The sequence below is a fragment of the Schistocerca gregaria genome, chromosome 3 (assembly GCF_023897955.1).
Source record: "Schistocerca gregaria isolate iqSchGreg1 chromosome 3, iqSchGreg1.2, whole genome shotgun sequence".
NCBI classification, from domain to species: Eukaryota; Metazoa; Arthropoda; class Insecta; order Orthoptera; family Acrididae; genus Schistocerca; species Schistocerca gregaria.
The window spans coordinates 356,688,820-356,705,871 of record NC_064922.1 but is presented as its reverse complement, the minus strand read 5'-3'; the positions used below and the strand labels follow the sequence as shown (position 1 = coordinate 356,705,871).

At 39.8% G+C, this 17,052-nt stretch overlaps 1 protein-coding gene across 3 annotated transcripts in view; it reads left to right on the top strand.

Annotated features, from left to right (window-relative positions):
• The first annotated feature begins 333 nt into the window (after nt 1-333).
• Nucleotides 334-17,052, top strand: part of LOC126355391 (sialin-like) — an 84,698-nt gene continuing 67,979 nt past the window's right edge. Inside the window, exons 1-3 of one of the 3 annotated variants that reach the window (XM_050005686.1) lie at nt 334-695; nt 6,955-7,166; nt 12,721-12,954. In XM_050005686.1, coding sequence (XP_049861643.1) covers nt 656-695; nt 6,955-7,166; nt 12,721-12,954 — 486 coding nt within the window. In that variant the 5' untranslated portion in view covers nt 334-655. Of the gene's footprint in view, nt 696-1,228; nt 1,268-6,954; nt 7,167-12,720; nt 12,955-17,052 lie in introns of those variants that run through there. The other 2 variants (XM_050005688.1, XM_050005687.1) reach the window with 2 other exon arrangements.

The following is a 17,052-nucleotide window of genomic DNA, read 5'->3' as shown; positions in this document are numbered from 1 at the left end:
ATTACTACTTTTCATAATATTGGCACTCAGTACCCTCGATCATGCACTGTACAGTGACTTGTGGAATATGTAAATACACGTAAACTAGCCTTAACTAAGCACGGTAGTACACGTTCGGAAGCAGCAACGGATATGAATCACGTGTTTCCCACAATATCCTTGATTTTGATATGTACAAGTAGCTGTAGACGTGAAGCAAAATCTCCGCACCGATATTTCGCTTTCTGTGGTAACGAAAAGTGAAACGTGCCTGCAGAGTTTAGCAGGTGCAGCTGCACGCTGCTCTCCTATGACACGTGAGCCACCAGACGTGAAAAGCTGTTTGCGCTGTGCTTAGTACGCATTAAGCTTCGCCTCTAGCAGGACAGGAGATTCATACGGCCTAGCAACCAGTCAAGTTCACATGTAAAATGATGTAATGTGTCTGTTACATAACACAAGTTTGCTACAGAGGAATCTGGGTGATTTCTTGAGCGTCTCAGCTTCTGTTACAATACGTGTCTCCTCGTTCTTCTTCACCACTCTTCGCATTTTCTTGTGGAAGCTCCTTAGCCAATAAAAACTGGCACACTAGCGCAGAACCGTAGAGTCGGTGGCGTAAGCGCGAGTCGCGAAACAAGCCTCCAGCAGGTGGGTGGTTTACTTCAGAAACAAAATGACGACAGCTGAGACGGCGACGCCGCAGGACAGCGCGGGTGAGCCATTGTTTACATCGTATTTATGCCACAGATTTTTTTCTTATCTCCTTCTTTCCTTCTCACGTTTAAACAGTATGTTTAAGCTCGTTACGTGCCCTGACTATTTTTGTTTTCTTAACATCTCCAAATCTCTTCATTAATCAATTGCGTTCTTTCTTTCAATTTTCTGATCGTTTCCATGAAATCATCATGGACCTTACTACTGATAATGCGCAGGCGCACGAGGCACTTCCTTCTTACCCTGCCCTCGACACACTGACCGTGGGCAGTGGACATCTCGTGGGGCGGACGATAGTAACATGATTCCCCCCCCCCCCCCCTACCCCAATCAGACCTCAGGTCCTGCATACGTTCTTGGTTCATGTCGTTGTCTGACACATGTACAACTTGTCATCGTGTCTGTGGCTCTCGCACAACCGTAGACAATTTTGTACAGGTGATGATAATGATGATGATTATGATGGAAGTAGAAAGTGAAAGAGTGTGAAACCTGCAGTGACACATGATCTACGCTACCAAAAAACAGAAAGATACGAATAGGGCCCAAATACTGTTGCAGATACCATATTGTGAGTACAGCGTCAATGAGCGTTTTTACATTGTTGTATCACATTATAATGACCTCCTCATAAATATGTCTGAGCTCATAATCCTTGGCGTGCCTCACGTGATGTGCACTGGCAAGCAGGTGTTGAAAGTATGCATTTATCTTACTGTTCTTGTAAATGAACAAAGTAATTTATCTGAGACGCAAAAAGGGATATCGATCGGTTAACTATTCTCGAAAAGATAAGATTTTTCTGAAAAGCTGAAGTTTGTACTCTGTTTGCATGCCTTTACGATGAATGTCGTACGTATTTATCTCAGACAAATTAATTTAACCTCTGCCGACAAACCTGCAAGTCTGTACATCCTCACGTAATAAGTTTGTAAAATAGAAAAACGGTGTTATTATAATACGAGCCTCTAGATACTACCACTGATTGCCCTATTGTCACTATTTACGCTTGCCAGTAGCATATTTATATCTACATCTATGTCTACATCTAGTTCATTAGTTAGTTGCATTTTCTGTAGATCATAATTGCGTCATCTCTGTGCGATATGGAACACATCAGCTTTGCAGTTATAGCACATCATCTCAGCATAACATATTGCAACATGTTGACCGTTTACATGATTACTTAAGTTTTTTCCAAGCATACAGTGGCTTACAGTTAACTATGCTCTGTCTCTCTCTCTCTCTCTCTCTCTCTCTCTTCTTCTTCTTTTCCATAAAATGCGCACACACACACACACACACACACACACACACACACACACACACACACACAATCTGACAACTACTTTTTCGGAAATTTGCCTAAAGACCAGAAGCATTTGTCACTTAGATACAATTTTAGTTTCTGTTTGCAGTTAATTTTATTATACATCGAATCAAAATTTTCTATGGCTGAATATCTCACGCGTTCCAGTGTCACACTAGGGATGAGTGATGCATAGTGTAAACCATTTCTCCTTCTAGTCTTATGTTTATAAATATTACTGTTGTTTCCATCTGCAAACGACTGTTCACAACAAACTTCATAAGGAAGTAACTGTACTTCTAGTCTGTTGTCAATATTCGCAACTGGTTAAAGCGACGTCAACAAAAGGGTCTAGTGTTGATACCAAGTTTTATTCTGATTACACACTTCAGTGCAACAGACACTTTTCTCCTCCATAATGAGTTACCTCAGAATATCGTGCCATAACTAATGAATAAAAATGGGAAAACCAGTTCAACATTTTCATCTCCAAACTTCGCTATCCGTAACGCAAAAGTTCAGACATTTAAGAATATCTGTAACAAGTGACTTCCAGTTCACGTTTTTATTAATATTAACACCTAAAAATTTAAAATAGTCTGTTTCATTTAGTGCATGCATTATTTCTGATGGCGTGGTCAGGATTTGTGGAGTTCTGTGTATTGCGTTTTATCAAAATTTAATGACACTACATTTACAGTGAACCAGTTATTAATTTTCAATCAAACAATATTTACATTTCATGTTCTGAAGATACTGATTTAGGCTTGATTAGAAAATGTACATCGTAAACAACGAGAATAATATCTGCTTTTTGAATATATGATCGAGGATGTTTTATACAGAGTGAATCACCGAAAACTTGCACCACAAAGACTGCAGAAATGGAAAGTGCTATTGATGCGCGGTTTTTACAGAATGGATTAGTAGTCAGGGATTCGTACTGTCGCCAATAAAAAGATTTCAATAAACTTAAAAAATATTTTTGTGGAAATGTACACTTTTTAAAAGGAACAACGACTAATAATATTAACGGACTAAAAGTAGGGAAAACTACAATGTCAGTGGTTTATGTTCCAGGAGTCTAGTGCAAGTCATTAACGAGTTATTGTATTTTGAAAAGTTTTCAGACCTCACTTGTTTGTGCCATTCAATCTGCGTAGTTGCTAGGTATGATGTTGTTATATTTGCTTACAATATGATTGTGTGTTCCTTTAGCGCACCTCTACTTGCTAGTCAGTTAGTGTGTGACAGTCCAGCGGCAGGATTCACCAGAGCAGAACAAACCGAAATGCCCAAGGTGTATGGAGTGTGTTGAAAGAATGCAGTTCGATCCTGTACGGCGTATGCGGCAACATATGCCAACAGACGTCAAACATATGGTGCATTATTTATCAATCTCCTCAGCCTGTTACGTGAAGCTGCTGGTGCAACATCTAGGCAACGTAACAGAAGGAAACACGTGACGACAGGAGAGGGGTAAATTAATTTTCAAGCTTCTGTTGCAGTTGATACGCAGGTTAGCTCCCACGCAGTCACCTAAGGAAGTGGCATGTCATGTAAATGTCCCACGCATTCTTCATTGACCTAAGTTCCATTCCTGTCACATTTCTGCCATCAAGAGCTGCATGGAAATGATTATGAGAACTGTGTTTGCTTTTGTACATGGGCATTAAGACAGGATACTCCAAATGCATCATGTACCCATATTCTTGTTCACTGTTCACCATTCATGGCCAGGTAAACTGCAGAAACAATCCCTATTGGTCTGTTGACAGTCCCCATTGGTTTCTTCAGGTGGAAGGTCAGCATCCATAGTGAAAACAGGTGGTGTGGGACAGTGAACCATCAGCTCATTGGTCCGTGTTTCATGGGCGGAACACAGAAGGCGCACAAGTATCACAGACTCCTAAAAGACCAATTAAAATTACTTGCTGAAAGTGTTAATAACATTTCCAAACTGTCGTTTTATTTGAATAGTTCATAAAATTAATTTTAAAATCTCCATACACTATCACTTGTTCTCTTTTACATGCTATGTTGGGTGTAATTATTCAGATTTGTAAGAATGTTCGGAATTTTCTCATTTGGGATACGTATATACTGTAAGAATTATAAACGACTTTTCTGAATGCAGTACTTTACACTCGAGGAAATACGCAAACAAATAAAGCACACCGTTTGTTTCTTCTAACACTGAATAACCCTATATAAATTAATCGGGAGTAAAACTCGCCTTAATTTCTGTGTATAAACGCAAAGTACTTCGTACTTAGCATTTTACACGTAATAGAAATGTAAACAAATAAATCAAGGCGAAGGTTACGCCATTTTTATCGTAAACAAATTTAAACCTGAATGTGCGATTTATGTTGCTACTAACTTTTCACATTTAAGTATTAATCCGACTGGACTCGCGAAATTTCTGTATTCTAAAGCGGAAGAGGCACTAATACATTTATTTATTATGTAATATAGATCCAATAAATAGCTTCACGGTAGCGCGAAATGACAGCGTCTCATCTGCAACCAAAGATATTACATAGTCTGCAAACCACTGATAAGTACATGGCAAAGAGTAATTCCCATCGAAACACGTCTTATGTTTCCTTCTTACCCCATTAATATATGGGAAACTGGAAACATGGTTGCTTAAATGCCTCTGTGCCTATTTCATCTATCGATGACTTCCCACCACAAAATCCTCAGTCCAGACACGAATTGAAACCTCATGTGCTGGTACCCTCGTTAATAATCGTTAGTCCCCTGAGTGCCGTTTAAATGGCTTTCATGATGTCTTAGGCGAAAAGCGTGATACTAGTTTTCACGTGATCGCCGTTTACGGAATTCTTGATTAATGCAGTCGATGAGTTTATACTATTCCGGATATCTCGGAATATGTTCTAAAATCCTGAAACAGGTGCATGTTAATGATATTGAACGAAGATAGGTGTGACCTGTGCCTTTGTTGTAGTGATCTACGATGTATTATGGTTAAGGGAGGGGCTAACTCGGCTGCAACGTCTGAATACAATCTGACAGAAACTCCATCACGCCCTGAGACCTTCACCAGTTTTAGTGATCTCAGCTATTTCCAGACACCACAGACATTAAAATTCTTATCACTCATTTCTGAAGTGGTGTTATAATTAAGCAGGAGCTGTACATTTAGATCCTTCTTTCTTCAAGAATATATAAAAATAGAGTTCCGCGTTTTGGTTTTTTTTTCTTTTGGTTCTCTACATTCATATCAGTTTCTGCGTCATCGATGAGTGTCTAGACACTAACTTTTTTGCCACTCGCAGGTTCTACTTATTGCGTGCCCCAGGAGGAATCTTCATTATTCAGGGATATGACAGAAACAATCATTCGAAGAAAGGAAGTTTAGTAAAAAAGGTCACTGAAATGCATACCTTAAACACTATGAGCACCATCTTTGGTACTGTGAAAACTATCTCTTCTACGCCGAACTCTTTGGTTTCTATTTGTTGGGAAGAGGTAGTATGGACCGAAACAAGAAATGAAATGAGCGTATGGCATTACTGGCCGGGAGGCCCCATCCGGGGAAGTTCGGCCGCCGAGTGCGAGTCTTATTGTAGTCGACGCCTCACTGGGCGATTTGCGTGCCGATGGTGAGGATGAAATGATGATGAGGACAGCACAACACCCAGTCCATGAGCGGAGAAAATCTCCAATCCGGGCAGGAATCGAACCCGGACGCACTGCTTGGGAGGCAAGCACGTTACCATCCGGCTAGGCAGGCGGATGCCAAAAGAAGAAAAAATTGTCTAGTAAACATGTGCTCCAAATTCCTTACCTTAAAAAGTGTGAGCAGTTGTTGAGTAGAAGAGATGTGTTTCTCAGTATCGAAGGTGTTACAGGTACTCATAGCCCGTAAGGTATGCACTTTAGAGCCCGTGTTTATCGGACAATTTTACTTCTTTTGGTCCATACTACCACCTTTCAAACTGTGAACAGCAAATAGTTGGCTGCCGAAGTACTTGACCTTTCGTAAATGGTTCAGAATCGTTGCCTTATAAAGTGTTTTTCAACATCGGACGCAACGAAGTTAATAGTAATTATCAAAATGGTAAATGTGGAGTACCAACTCTCCAGTATATAACCTTTGAACCTTTTACGAAAAATGAAATACTCTAAATCGAATAAACTTACAGAGACATACAAAACCTATTTGGCTACACCACGAATTATACCAAGAAAGCCAGGAGTCCCTTGGATAAGTATGGCAGAAGTAAAGTATATTTTGGCCCAGAAATACCGTGCAGTTTGTAGCCAATCATCACTTTTACGTTTTACAGCATGATTCCATTTGCTAACAGTCTCCTAAAGCTCTGAGAAGGAGCTTATATCGACTACGTGACTGCCGCCTGTGTGGGCAACGTTCCTGGTGCAGCTACAGTGTGTGTTGCACAGAATTAATCGGTAGGGACAGCTGGATCACCCTGTACATTCAATAGTGACGTTCCTCACAATTTGAAAAGAATGGTGATGTCCTTACTGCAATACTGTACATAAAAAATTGACTTTATTACTAATTACTGAAGCTGGCAGTGGTTCAAACAGAAGTTCAATACGTAGCAGCAAAAATTTTTGATTTGCCCAATAACATAAAATGTCTAACAGGTAACGAGGCAAGATTTAAAACTAACCTAAAATATTTTATCATGGGATACTCCTTCATGGACGATTTTTTATTTCAAAAAACGTCCTACTTGCTAAGTACTGTATAACTGAACAAGCAGGACTAAAAAACAATACGTTCATTAATGTTAACAACAATCATGTATAAATATCGTGTGAACTAACTCATTCGCCATTATTTCGATAGGAGAATTGTGCAGATGGTCCATGAAACAAGTAAGTAACTAACTAATATGCTAGCTAACTCAACTGAGACAATGATGAAGACCATCTGGTTGACGTCGCAGGATTCTGGAAGACGCGCTACACCATCCTGCTGCTCAACTTGTCGGGTCTGGCCATCAGCTACGCAACGCGCGTCAACATCTCTGTGGCCATCGTCAACATGGTCAATGGGACGGCGTTGCAGGAGAGAGACGCCACTGGAGATACGCAGCCGATCCGTGACCCTGACTCCTGCCCAGGTGAGCTGCTGCTCAATGGTCCGGACGGACACAAGGTGAGTTGCGGCAGACGTAAAGTGTGCCATGGGTCAGGTAGCCGGATGAATCTACGCGTAGCATAGAGATCAGAAAATCAGCTAATAAGAGTCAAATGTTGTGGGTCGTATACTTTAAAAATCTAGGCGTTGCTGATACGTCAATGCTATACCAACCCACGTCCTTCCTGCTGTAATTACAGAGAGTATGAGGTGCGACAATAAAGTAATGAGACTGATGTGAAAAAGGTGTTGCTTACCGTTTTACTCAAGTTTAGTTGTCTCCTTCAAAGTAGTTCCCTTCTGATTGCACACACTTTTTCCAGCGCTTCTGTCATTGATGGTAACATTTCTGGAACTCATCTTCTGTAATATCCTCCAAGACCCTCGTCACAGCATTTGGACATCTTGTGTTGTTTGGAAATGGTGTCACTTGACCGTCGTTTTGACTCTTGGAAATAGGAAAAAGTCGCGCGGAGCGATATCTGGCGAATAAGGCGGCTGTGGTAGTACTGACATTTGTTTTGAGGTTAAAAATTGCTGTACTGACAGAGCAGTATGGGATGGCGCATTATCGTGATGCAGAATCTAATTATCAGCAATTTTGGTACGGACGCAAAGAACTCTTTTACGAAGCCTTTCTAAAATTTCTTTGTAGTAATATTGCTTAACTGTTTGTCCACGAGGCACCCACTCTTTATGAACAATTCTCTAGGAATCAAAGAAGCACACAAGCATACATTTCACTTTTGACTTTGACATGCGAGCTTTTTTTGGCCTGGATGATCCCTTTGAGCACCATTGCGAACTTTGGCGTTTTGTCTCTGGATCGTGCGGAAAAAACCAACTTTCATCACCGGTGATAACACGGCTGAACAATTCTAGTATGATTTCAGTTTGCTCTAACAGATCAGCTTCCACATTTTTGCGTGTTTCTCGCTGTTGTGGTGTGAGAGTTTTGGGGACCATTTTTGTACAAATCTTTCTCATACCAAGATCTTCAGTTATTATTAGACGAACCATTTCTCGATTGATGCTCAGTTCTTCTGCAATCATTTTCACGGATAATCTTCGATCAAATCGTACGAGTACACGCACCCTGGCCAAATTGACATCTCTCCGTGAGGTTGATGGTCCTCCACTGTGGTCTTCGTCTTCATCATTCGTTCTGCCTTCACTAAACATTTTATGCCAACGAAAAACTTGAGCTCTTGACACTCTCCAAAAGCCTTCTGAAGCTTACAGTAAGTTGTCGTCGCGTTTTCACCCAATTTAGCGCAGAAAGAAATGGCATACCGTTGCACAATATTATGCGGTTCCATTTCCATGACGAGATACACAAACATGTGTTAACGTATTACAGCGTAACTCACGATTGAGCAGTTGCATCTATGTGCCGCTTGGACTAGAAGCACCTTATAGACCAAGGTCAAAGATATTGTGCCTACACAAGCTTGCAGGGTTGCCACATCTTGCAAAGAAAATCAGTCTCCTTATTTTATTGTCGCACTTTGTATGACGATCTGAAAACACTGGCATCTTGGCACTTCCTACATGTCAACTCATTCGCTCTTACTGAAGCACGCCGGAGAATAAGGTTAGCTGCGAATTACTATGGAAGCTGAGTGCATGACCATGCTGTTGTAAAGTAGCATTGACAAGATGAAATGATCGATTGCCGTAATCAGGCGACCTTTAGAAAGCTGTATTTCGTGAGACTGTGGAGGGTGTAAAACGAAAATTAAGTATTGCAATGTACCCGATTGCAAACGTGTTTCCTTACAGGAAGAGTCGTGTCTGGAATGAGTTCTATGCTGTAGTCCACACCTCAGACGAAAAACACAAATTTCGTCGATTGCAAACAAACTGGTTATACTCTTATTTATTCCACCTCCACTATAAGAAAACATTTGTGCTGTGTCAAACGAAACTCAGACAGAGAGCAACTTCACTGTTACGTCACTCCAACCAAAAAGCTCGTTTTTTCTGCATCTTTTGGTCATGACGCTTGCATTTATGGGCTAATACAATGTTGTGTAGCTTACCGTTCATTTCTGTGCTTTGTCGAATACTGTTGTAAATTTATTCTAATAATAAATCACCATTTATAGGCTGTATTTCATCCTGATGTCGTATTTCAGCTTATATTATCATCACAGATTCGATACCATGTCAAAAATGTGTGCAAGTCAAGGTAACTACATGACATGAAATAGTAGACAATAGATGTTAAAATAAATTCACAGCAGTCTTTGAAAAGTTTTATGCACATACATAAATATATCCATACACATGGATTCATACTTACGCCACACTCACACACTCACACACACACACACACACACTTCGTTGAGGTATGCAAATATTTTAATATGTTACCTACAAGTAAAACTAAAGAAAAAAGTTCACATAAACCATAAACATAGGTCAGCAAAGATTTTGCCTGAAATTTAGCAACTTCACTAATATGAAGCCATAGCAAAACTGTACAAGGTTAGAGTAAAGTACGATTTCCGTTTATTTTGTTTTATTGATTGATGAATCTAATAAAACATGTCCCAGACACTTATCTGCTGTAGTTATCCAGAATATCCAGAGAAACAAAGAAGGAATTTCGTAAAATTTATAATTTATTAACTACTTGACCCAATTTGTTTTCTAAATTCCAGGCAATTGCACAAAGTTTCCAACAGGAGCTGTAGAGAATAAAATTTTCGAAAAATGATGGTAATAACGTTAACTGAAACTGTATGAATTTGTCAGATAATCTGCTTTTATTAATACCGTAGCACATGTGAATTCAGGTTAAACCGGAGAAAATAAAGCTCGGTGTTAAGGAAGTTGTACAGTGAACATACAATTTCACAATACATTCACAATAAATTTTCAAAAATGTCTCCACTGAGTACAATGCATTTAGCTGCACGTGTATGAACAGATTTTGTTGCTCGTTTCAGTTTCACAGAGTTGTTCTTAATTTCGTCTACTGCATTCATAATGCGAGTAAGTATTGCCTCACGTGTATTGGCTTTGTCCTCATAAACTATGTCTTTCATACATCCCCATACACAAAAATCTATTGGTGTTAAATCGGGCAATCTGGGTGGCCTCAGACGTGTATCACCACGACCAATCCATTTCTGGAGAAAATGTTCATTTAACTGAGTTGTAACGGCATGGTGAAATGTGGAGGCGCGCCGTCATGTTGAAAATACATTTGCAATGGCCTAGCAAGTGAGGCATTTCTGCTTGAAGGAATTGTAAGAACGTCTCGCCAGTCAGACGTCCTGGGAAACTGAATGGTCCAATAAAGTGTGTGTTCATTATACCACACCATACATTTATGCTAAATCGCTGCTGAAAATTGCGTTGCACTGTTGCATGTTGCCGGCCGCTGTGCTCTCGCGGTTCTAGGAGCGCAGTCCGGAACCGTGCGACTGCTACGGTCGCAGGTTCGAATCCTGCCTCGGGCATGGATGTGTGTGGTGTCCTTAGGTTCATTAGGTTTAAGTAGTTCTAAGTTCTAGGGGACTGATGGCCACAGCAGTTGAGTCCCATAGTGCTCAGAGCCATTTGAACCATTTTTTTGTTGCATGTTTTCTGCAGACCATACGTGCTCGATATGTAAATTGTTTATACCATCTCGAGTAAACTGTGCCTGATCAGTATATAAAATGTGTTTGTGTATCTGCGGAATAGTATTTAACCAGTTACACAACTCCAAGTGAAGGGCAGGATCTCCCGGATGTAAATGATGAACTTTTTGCTCCTGGTAAGGAAACAGTTCATTGTACTTCAGTGTACGCCATACCTTAGATTGTCAAATGCCTAATCGTTGAGAGGTAGGTCGTGTATTGGTCCCCGGGTTACGTTGAACAGCATCCATAATATCCTCATCATCATCTTCATGTATCGAGCGCTCGTACTGATTATGAACGCTAGGTAGAGAATCTGTTTCCCGTAACTATCGGAATACTCCACAAATGGTACGTGCATTCGGAATCCTGCGAGTTGGATAACATACGCGATATTCGCTAACTGCAGCCGTGGCATTGCTATCACATTTGCCACAAATAAACGCCATATCGACTTATTCCACCGTCGTAAATTTGAAAGCCATCCCTTTTTCATAAATAATCTACAAACTGCAACAGTTACTATGTGCCCAGAATGAAATTTTCACTCTACACCGGAGTGTGCGCTGATATGAAACTTCCTGGCAGATTAAAACTGTGTGCCGGGACCGAGTTCGAGCCTCGGTCCGGCACACAGTTTTAATCCGCCAGGAAGTTTCAGTTACTATGTGGTTTCACTTAAATATTTCACTTAAATGCACTGTTGATATTATGTTCTTTCCTGTACAATACAGAAAAACTCGTTTAAAGGTTAAAAAACGAATGAAACAACTCACTAACGGTTGCCAACCATGACATAAACGTTTCTACATTCTTAATGGAAAGTAAACAAATTTACCTGTATAATAATCTTTGTTTCTCTGGATGTTCTGCAAAACTACTGCAGAGACACGTCTAGGACATGTTTTATTAGTTATACCAGACTAGTAACAACAAAATAAAAGGAAATCGTTCTTTACTTTAATCTCGCACAGTTTTAGAATGGCTTCACATTAGCGAAGCTGCTAAATTTCAGGCAAACTCTTCTATTAGCCGTAACTCCGTAACTAACCTTTCCGGTCCTATGTTTATATGAACTTTTTTCTTTAGTTTTTCTTGTAGAATAACAGGTTAAAATATTTGAATATCTTCGTGAATCACCCTATATATGTATGCAGTATATAGCAGGTAGTACATGAATGTACATAAACATACTTCCTAGTATACATCTAGATCTATATCACGCACAAAGAGGGCCAGCTGTGTCTCGCATAACCGCTGTTTCCTAAAACCGTGCTGGTTTCTTCAGATGAGTTTTTCAGAGTCTAGAAAGGTCATTATGTCTGAACACAAAATATGTTCCATGATTCTACAACAAATTATATTATGTGCATACGATTTTCTTTGAGTAAAAGTGTCAAGTCTGTTCGTGACATTGCGTATTTCTTTCAGTCACCTTCTGTACTGTACTGTAGCAGTTCTTTCCATATATGGTCCAAGTTTCATCTATGTTACTTGACAGTGACACATCATGCGAAAGTTGCTTTCGTCCTTACGTTTTCACCCCACGGTACAATGGAGCTGTGATCTCTAAAGAGGATGTCGTTCAAAGGTGACGATATACCCACTCACACGTTTGTATATTCTGATGATTTCGTTAGGATGCATGTAATGCAACGCCTCTTCTTCGTTTCCTGAATTGGCAGAATTCAGTATTATAGGTTATTTTGTGTTGGACAAACAACTGACGACTCATTACACTCCTTCTCCATTCCTCAAGATATTGGCGACATTTTTTTTGCGATGTACGGTAAGTTGAGTCAGACTGTTTCGGTATCTTAGACGCCACCACATCGTACTATGTGGATTTCAAATATGGTCTTGTAACTGTAGAGTTTTAATATACATTACCAAATGAACATTTCACAAAAAAAAACTTTTAAATTGTATCCACATTGCAGGACGGGGAGTTTATGTGGGACAAGCAGATGCAAGGAGAGATCCTCGCAGGATTCTACTACGGTTTTACGGTGGGCCACATACCGGGAGGCGTACTCGCTGACCGACTCGGTGGCAAGGCCGTCATGTTGTTCGGCATGCTCGCCTCGTCCCTCCTGACAGCCCTGACACCGCTGTCTGCCGGGGCTGGCTACTACGTGCTGTTCACCAACAGGGTCCTCCAGGGCCTGGCTCAGGTATCTGCACTTCTTTACTTCTTTCTTTACTTCACAAATGCCTAACGCTTGAACACTCATATTGATGCTGGTAAGTGCTTTGGACACCCATAACACAACAATAAATAAATTGTATAAAATACTAACAAACGTATCTTGGAAGAAAAATATTTTAGGACTGCCTTGGCTCTCGCTACCGTCTTATCAAATAATCACGAATAGCTATTGACTCCGTAATATCTCTTCGTTCTATTTTACTGAGACTCTCTCCTAGTACTCTGTGTTACTTTTCTGACACCCACAAAACGCCGCTCGTACCGTCGTCACATCTGCTGAATCAATAACATGTACTGACAAGTACAACATCCCTGACCCTGCTCTGTACCACCCTCTTCACCTTGAGAACGACAGTATGGTTATACACGTTAATTTGCTCATACTAAGCAACAAAAGCATAAATACAGAATAATGATTTACAATAATGTAATGTCTGCGATGCACATGCCTGAGGTCGACGACATTTTCTGGTAGCAGAATGATGGATGATGTGATTTCTGGGTCCTTCCGCCGCTGCTGACCAGAGACGGCTGCAAGATGGTTTGATTTTACTAAGTGCACTGAAAACTACAAAGGCTTTGAAAGTCATGAAAAATAGAAAAGCTACTGGAATAGATGGGATAAATGCAGAACTAATTAAATAGGGAGGGTTATCACAAGATAAAGCCTTTTACAATTACCAAATTAATTTTGGATGAACTGCAAGATCCGAGGATGCTTGGTAAACAGCAGAAGTTCTTTATTTTTTTCAAGAAAGGGAAACATAATAAGTGTACAAATTATTATAGCAGTCTCCTAAAGACTGGTTACAAACTACACTCAGATAATCAATAACATCACATAAGCTGTTACTTCAGAAGAACAAACTGGATTCAGATCAGGTCATTCATGCACAGACAATATCTTCCTAATTAAAAACATAGAAAATGAGAGAGAGAGTTTAATATAGAAACCTAGATAGACTTTATGGAACTTGAGAAATGTTTTCACCATGTGGCCCGTAATAACTCATGGAAGATTATGTCTGAATGTGGATATCCTTATCTCCTAATAGAGGTAATGAAAAGCCTTTACAAATATACACGCATTATAGTAAACACAGATAGGACTCGGTTAGAAGAAATAATTGTTATCCAAGTTATTATCACCTGTCCTTTTTAATATTTACATTGACTTCATTCTTTGTAAATAGAAATGTATAGTAAATAAAGTAATTAAGTTAAAGAATGCTCAACATCTGAATGTATTTTTCTTTGCAGATGATATCGTTATTATTCCAAAGAATGAAGATGACCTCCAGAGATCAGTATACAGTTGAACAAAATGTGCAAAAGATACAACTCTAAATTTCTAGTAATAGAACGGAAATAATCGCATTCCGAGGAAAATATCCTGTCAGATTAAAAACTGTTTTGAATAATTCGGTTTTAGAATAAGTCTCTCAAATCTCTTATTTAGGCTATGCTATGAGCTTTGGCTTCGAATCATACTTAAAATAAAATACACAGATTCTAAGCTGTCTGCGGCACAATTTGCAAAACATTGGGCCATGAAGCTGCGAGGTAACGGGCGAGCTGTGGCGCCCTGGAAATATTCTGTATCCGGAGTTGAGGCGGCCGCGCAGGACGCTCGTCAAAGCCGCGGCTCGTTAGCAATCACGTGATGCTGCACAGTAGCTGGACCACGTGGTGCTAAACGTAGGCCGGACGAGAGGGTTAGCCCCAGAGCGTGGCCCAGCCGCGTGGCTGGGAATTTTGCTGCGATGAGGAGGGTGCTTCGTGTCGATGAAGATGTGTATGCCGGGAGTACCAAAGATGGAGGGCTTTGTGGCAGACATTTCACAGTTCGTATAGAAATTAATAGTAGCCAGATGAATCATGATACCTCAAAAAGAAACAAGTACATTACTATTATTTGAACGACGATTCAGATGGTGTAATCAGATTTTCAATATCTTTGTTAGTTAAAAGTTTAGTATCTGACGGTAAATTATGCAAGTAACACCCAGCAACGAATTTCCAAAATATAAACGCTTCATCCGATTTTGTCCATCGCCGTGTCTTTAGAAATCTATTAGTGTAAACCTAAATTGGTGTGAATCAGAGGCATGTAACTTAAGTAGGACATGAGTTATTGGACGTCACAGTGGCCGATTACTATCGATCGCGTCAGGCCATAAGTACTCCACAGGTACACGGAAAAACGGTAGCAGCACATATTGATTCATCCATGTCTTTGTTAATATCCGATTTATGCTATTCCTGAAGAAACTGGTCAATTATTTACTGTGTTTTGGAAAGCACAGAGACATTAGCCTCCTGGCCCACCTTTTGCTCCTTTTCTACATCTACATCCATACTCCCTTCTATTCCAGTCTCGTATTGTACGTGGAAAGAAGGATTGTCGGTATGCTTCTGTGTGGGCTCTAATCTCTCTGATTTTATCCTCATGGAAAAAATATATAATATATGTTTATATAATTGTTTATGTATTTAATAATGTGTATTAGAGCGTGTTTATGGTCCAGCCTTAGGAATATTTATTTAATTTCAAGTATTTAAATATAAATCCAGTATTGCGTATGTGCTTAAATATGTGTGGGCGCGTTGTTTTGAAGACATGGCGCGAGCGCTCTAGGCAATCGCAGCGCTTGTTACTGGGGAGATTGGATGGAAGTGGGAGGAGAGCATGGTTTCCGGAGAGGACACCAGGTAGTTCTGCAGGGTAAGATACAGGACCCCGGAGTGAGTGCTGCACGCTCCCTCACACTCTAAGCTTTGTCTCGAGGAACTTCTCCTTTCCTCCTTACTCTGCCTTCCTTACACTACTTTCATCTCTCTCACCCTCTCGTTGCTCTGACTGTTTTCTCTTTGACTGCAAAAATAGATGATAGTTATCATGTTATGGGCGTAGTGGTTCATTACATAAATCACAAAATTTACATTAATGTTACACAAACGTCAACAAAAGCAATACATGCAAAAGTAATACAAGCAAATATACAGACTTTGCACTTGGCATTAATAAAATTGAGTTATAAAACATGAAATTACTTAAAATGGAGAACACAGACAATTTAAAAAACCAAAATACTATTGAACTGAAACGTATTATTTACATTGGACAGAAATCTCCGTCACATCTGCCCCTGAAACTTTCATGAAGTTCAAATACCTTTATGAAAATTTCTGGCAGTTACAGTCATTAATTAGATTAGTATTATATATTTGACGATTTAAAACAACTTCAATTATTCTTAATTCATATTCACACTCATACGTTATTCCTTCATAACGCTGCACTAAGTCATCGCTGCTGTATGTAGGTTGATTGGCTTTTCTCATGTTTATAAACAAGGTGTGACATTGTCTCGCTTCACCTGTTAGTGTCAGTTGGTGACAAGCACATGGCTCACACTGCGCCTTTCATTCATTCACACCTTGTCACTGTACCTGATACTTTCTTACAATGGACGAACCACTCCTTTAGGCAACAAAACTACTGTCTGACACACTTAGCCATCCGTAGTGGATTGTAAATTAGCAGTGCCAGCTCCAAGCTATCTGAACACATCTCTCTTTCATAAATAGACTTTGTTAGATTGAGTCATTTCACGAACACCCATTGAATAAACAAAGAAAATACTATTGCAAATAATATCTCCTTAGGTTCCTCTCTTAATAAATCTTCTGTAAATCGGCCCACTTACTGGCATGTTTCACATATTAATTTCACCTGCTTATCAAGTACCTTCATAAACCGTTTTTTCGTTAGAAATACTAGTATTTTTCCTTGATAGAAAGCATTTCCTGCAGTATCTTCACCTTCCTCTTCTTCCATCTTCCAAGTAACACTCCTTTCTTCATAATAAATAAATTCGGCTGCAGTCGCTGACTAAATCAGACTGCTCTACTTCTGTGATGTATTCCCTCTTCAGATGCATATCTTGCTAACTAAATTTTACACCGTTGCTAGTCTCATCATTTGCTTTACTCGCTTCTCATTGATCCTCCTCCTCTTCATCTTCTTTCTTTTCTTCAGATTCTTCATCTTCTTTCTTCT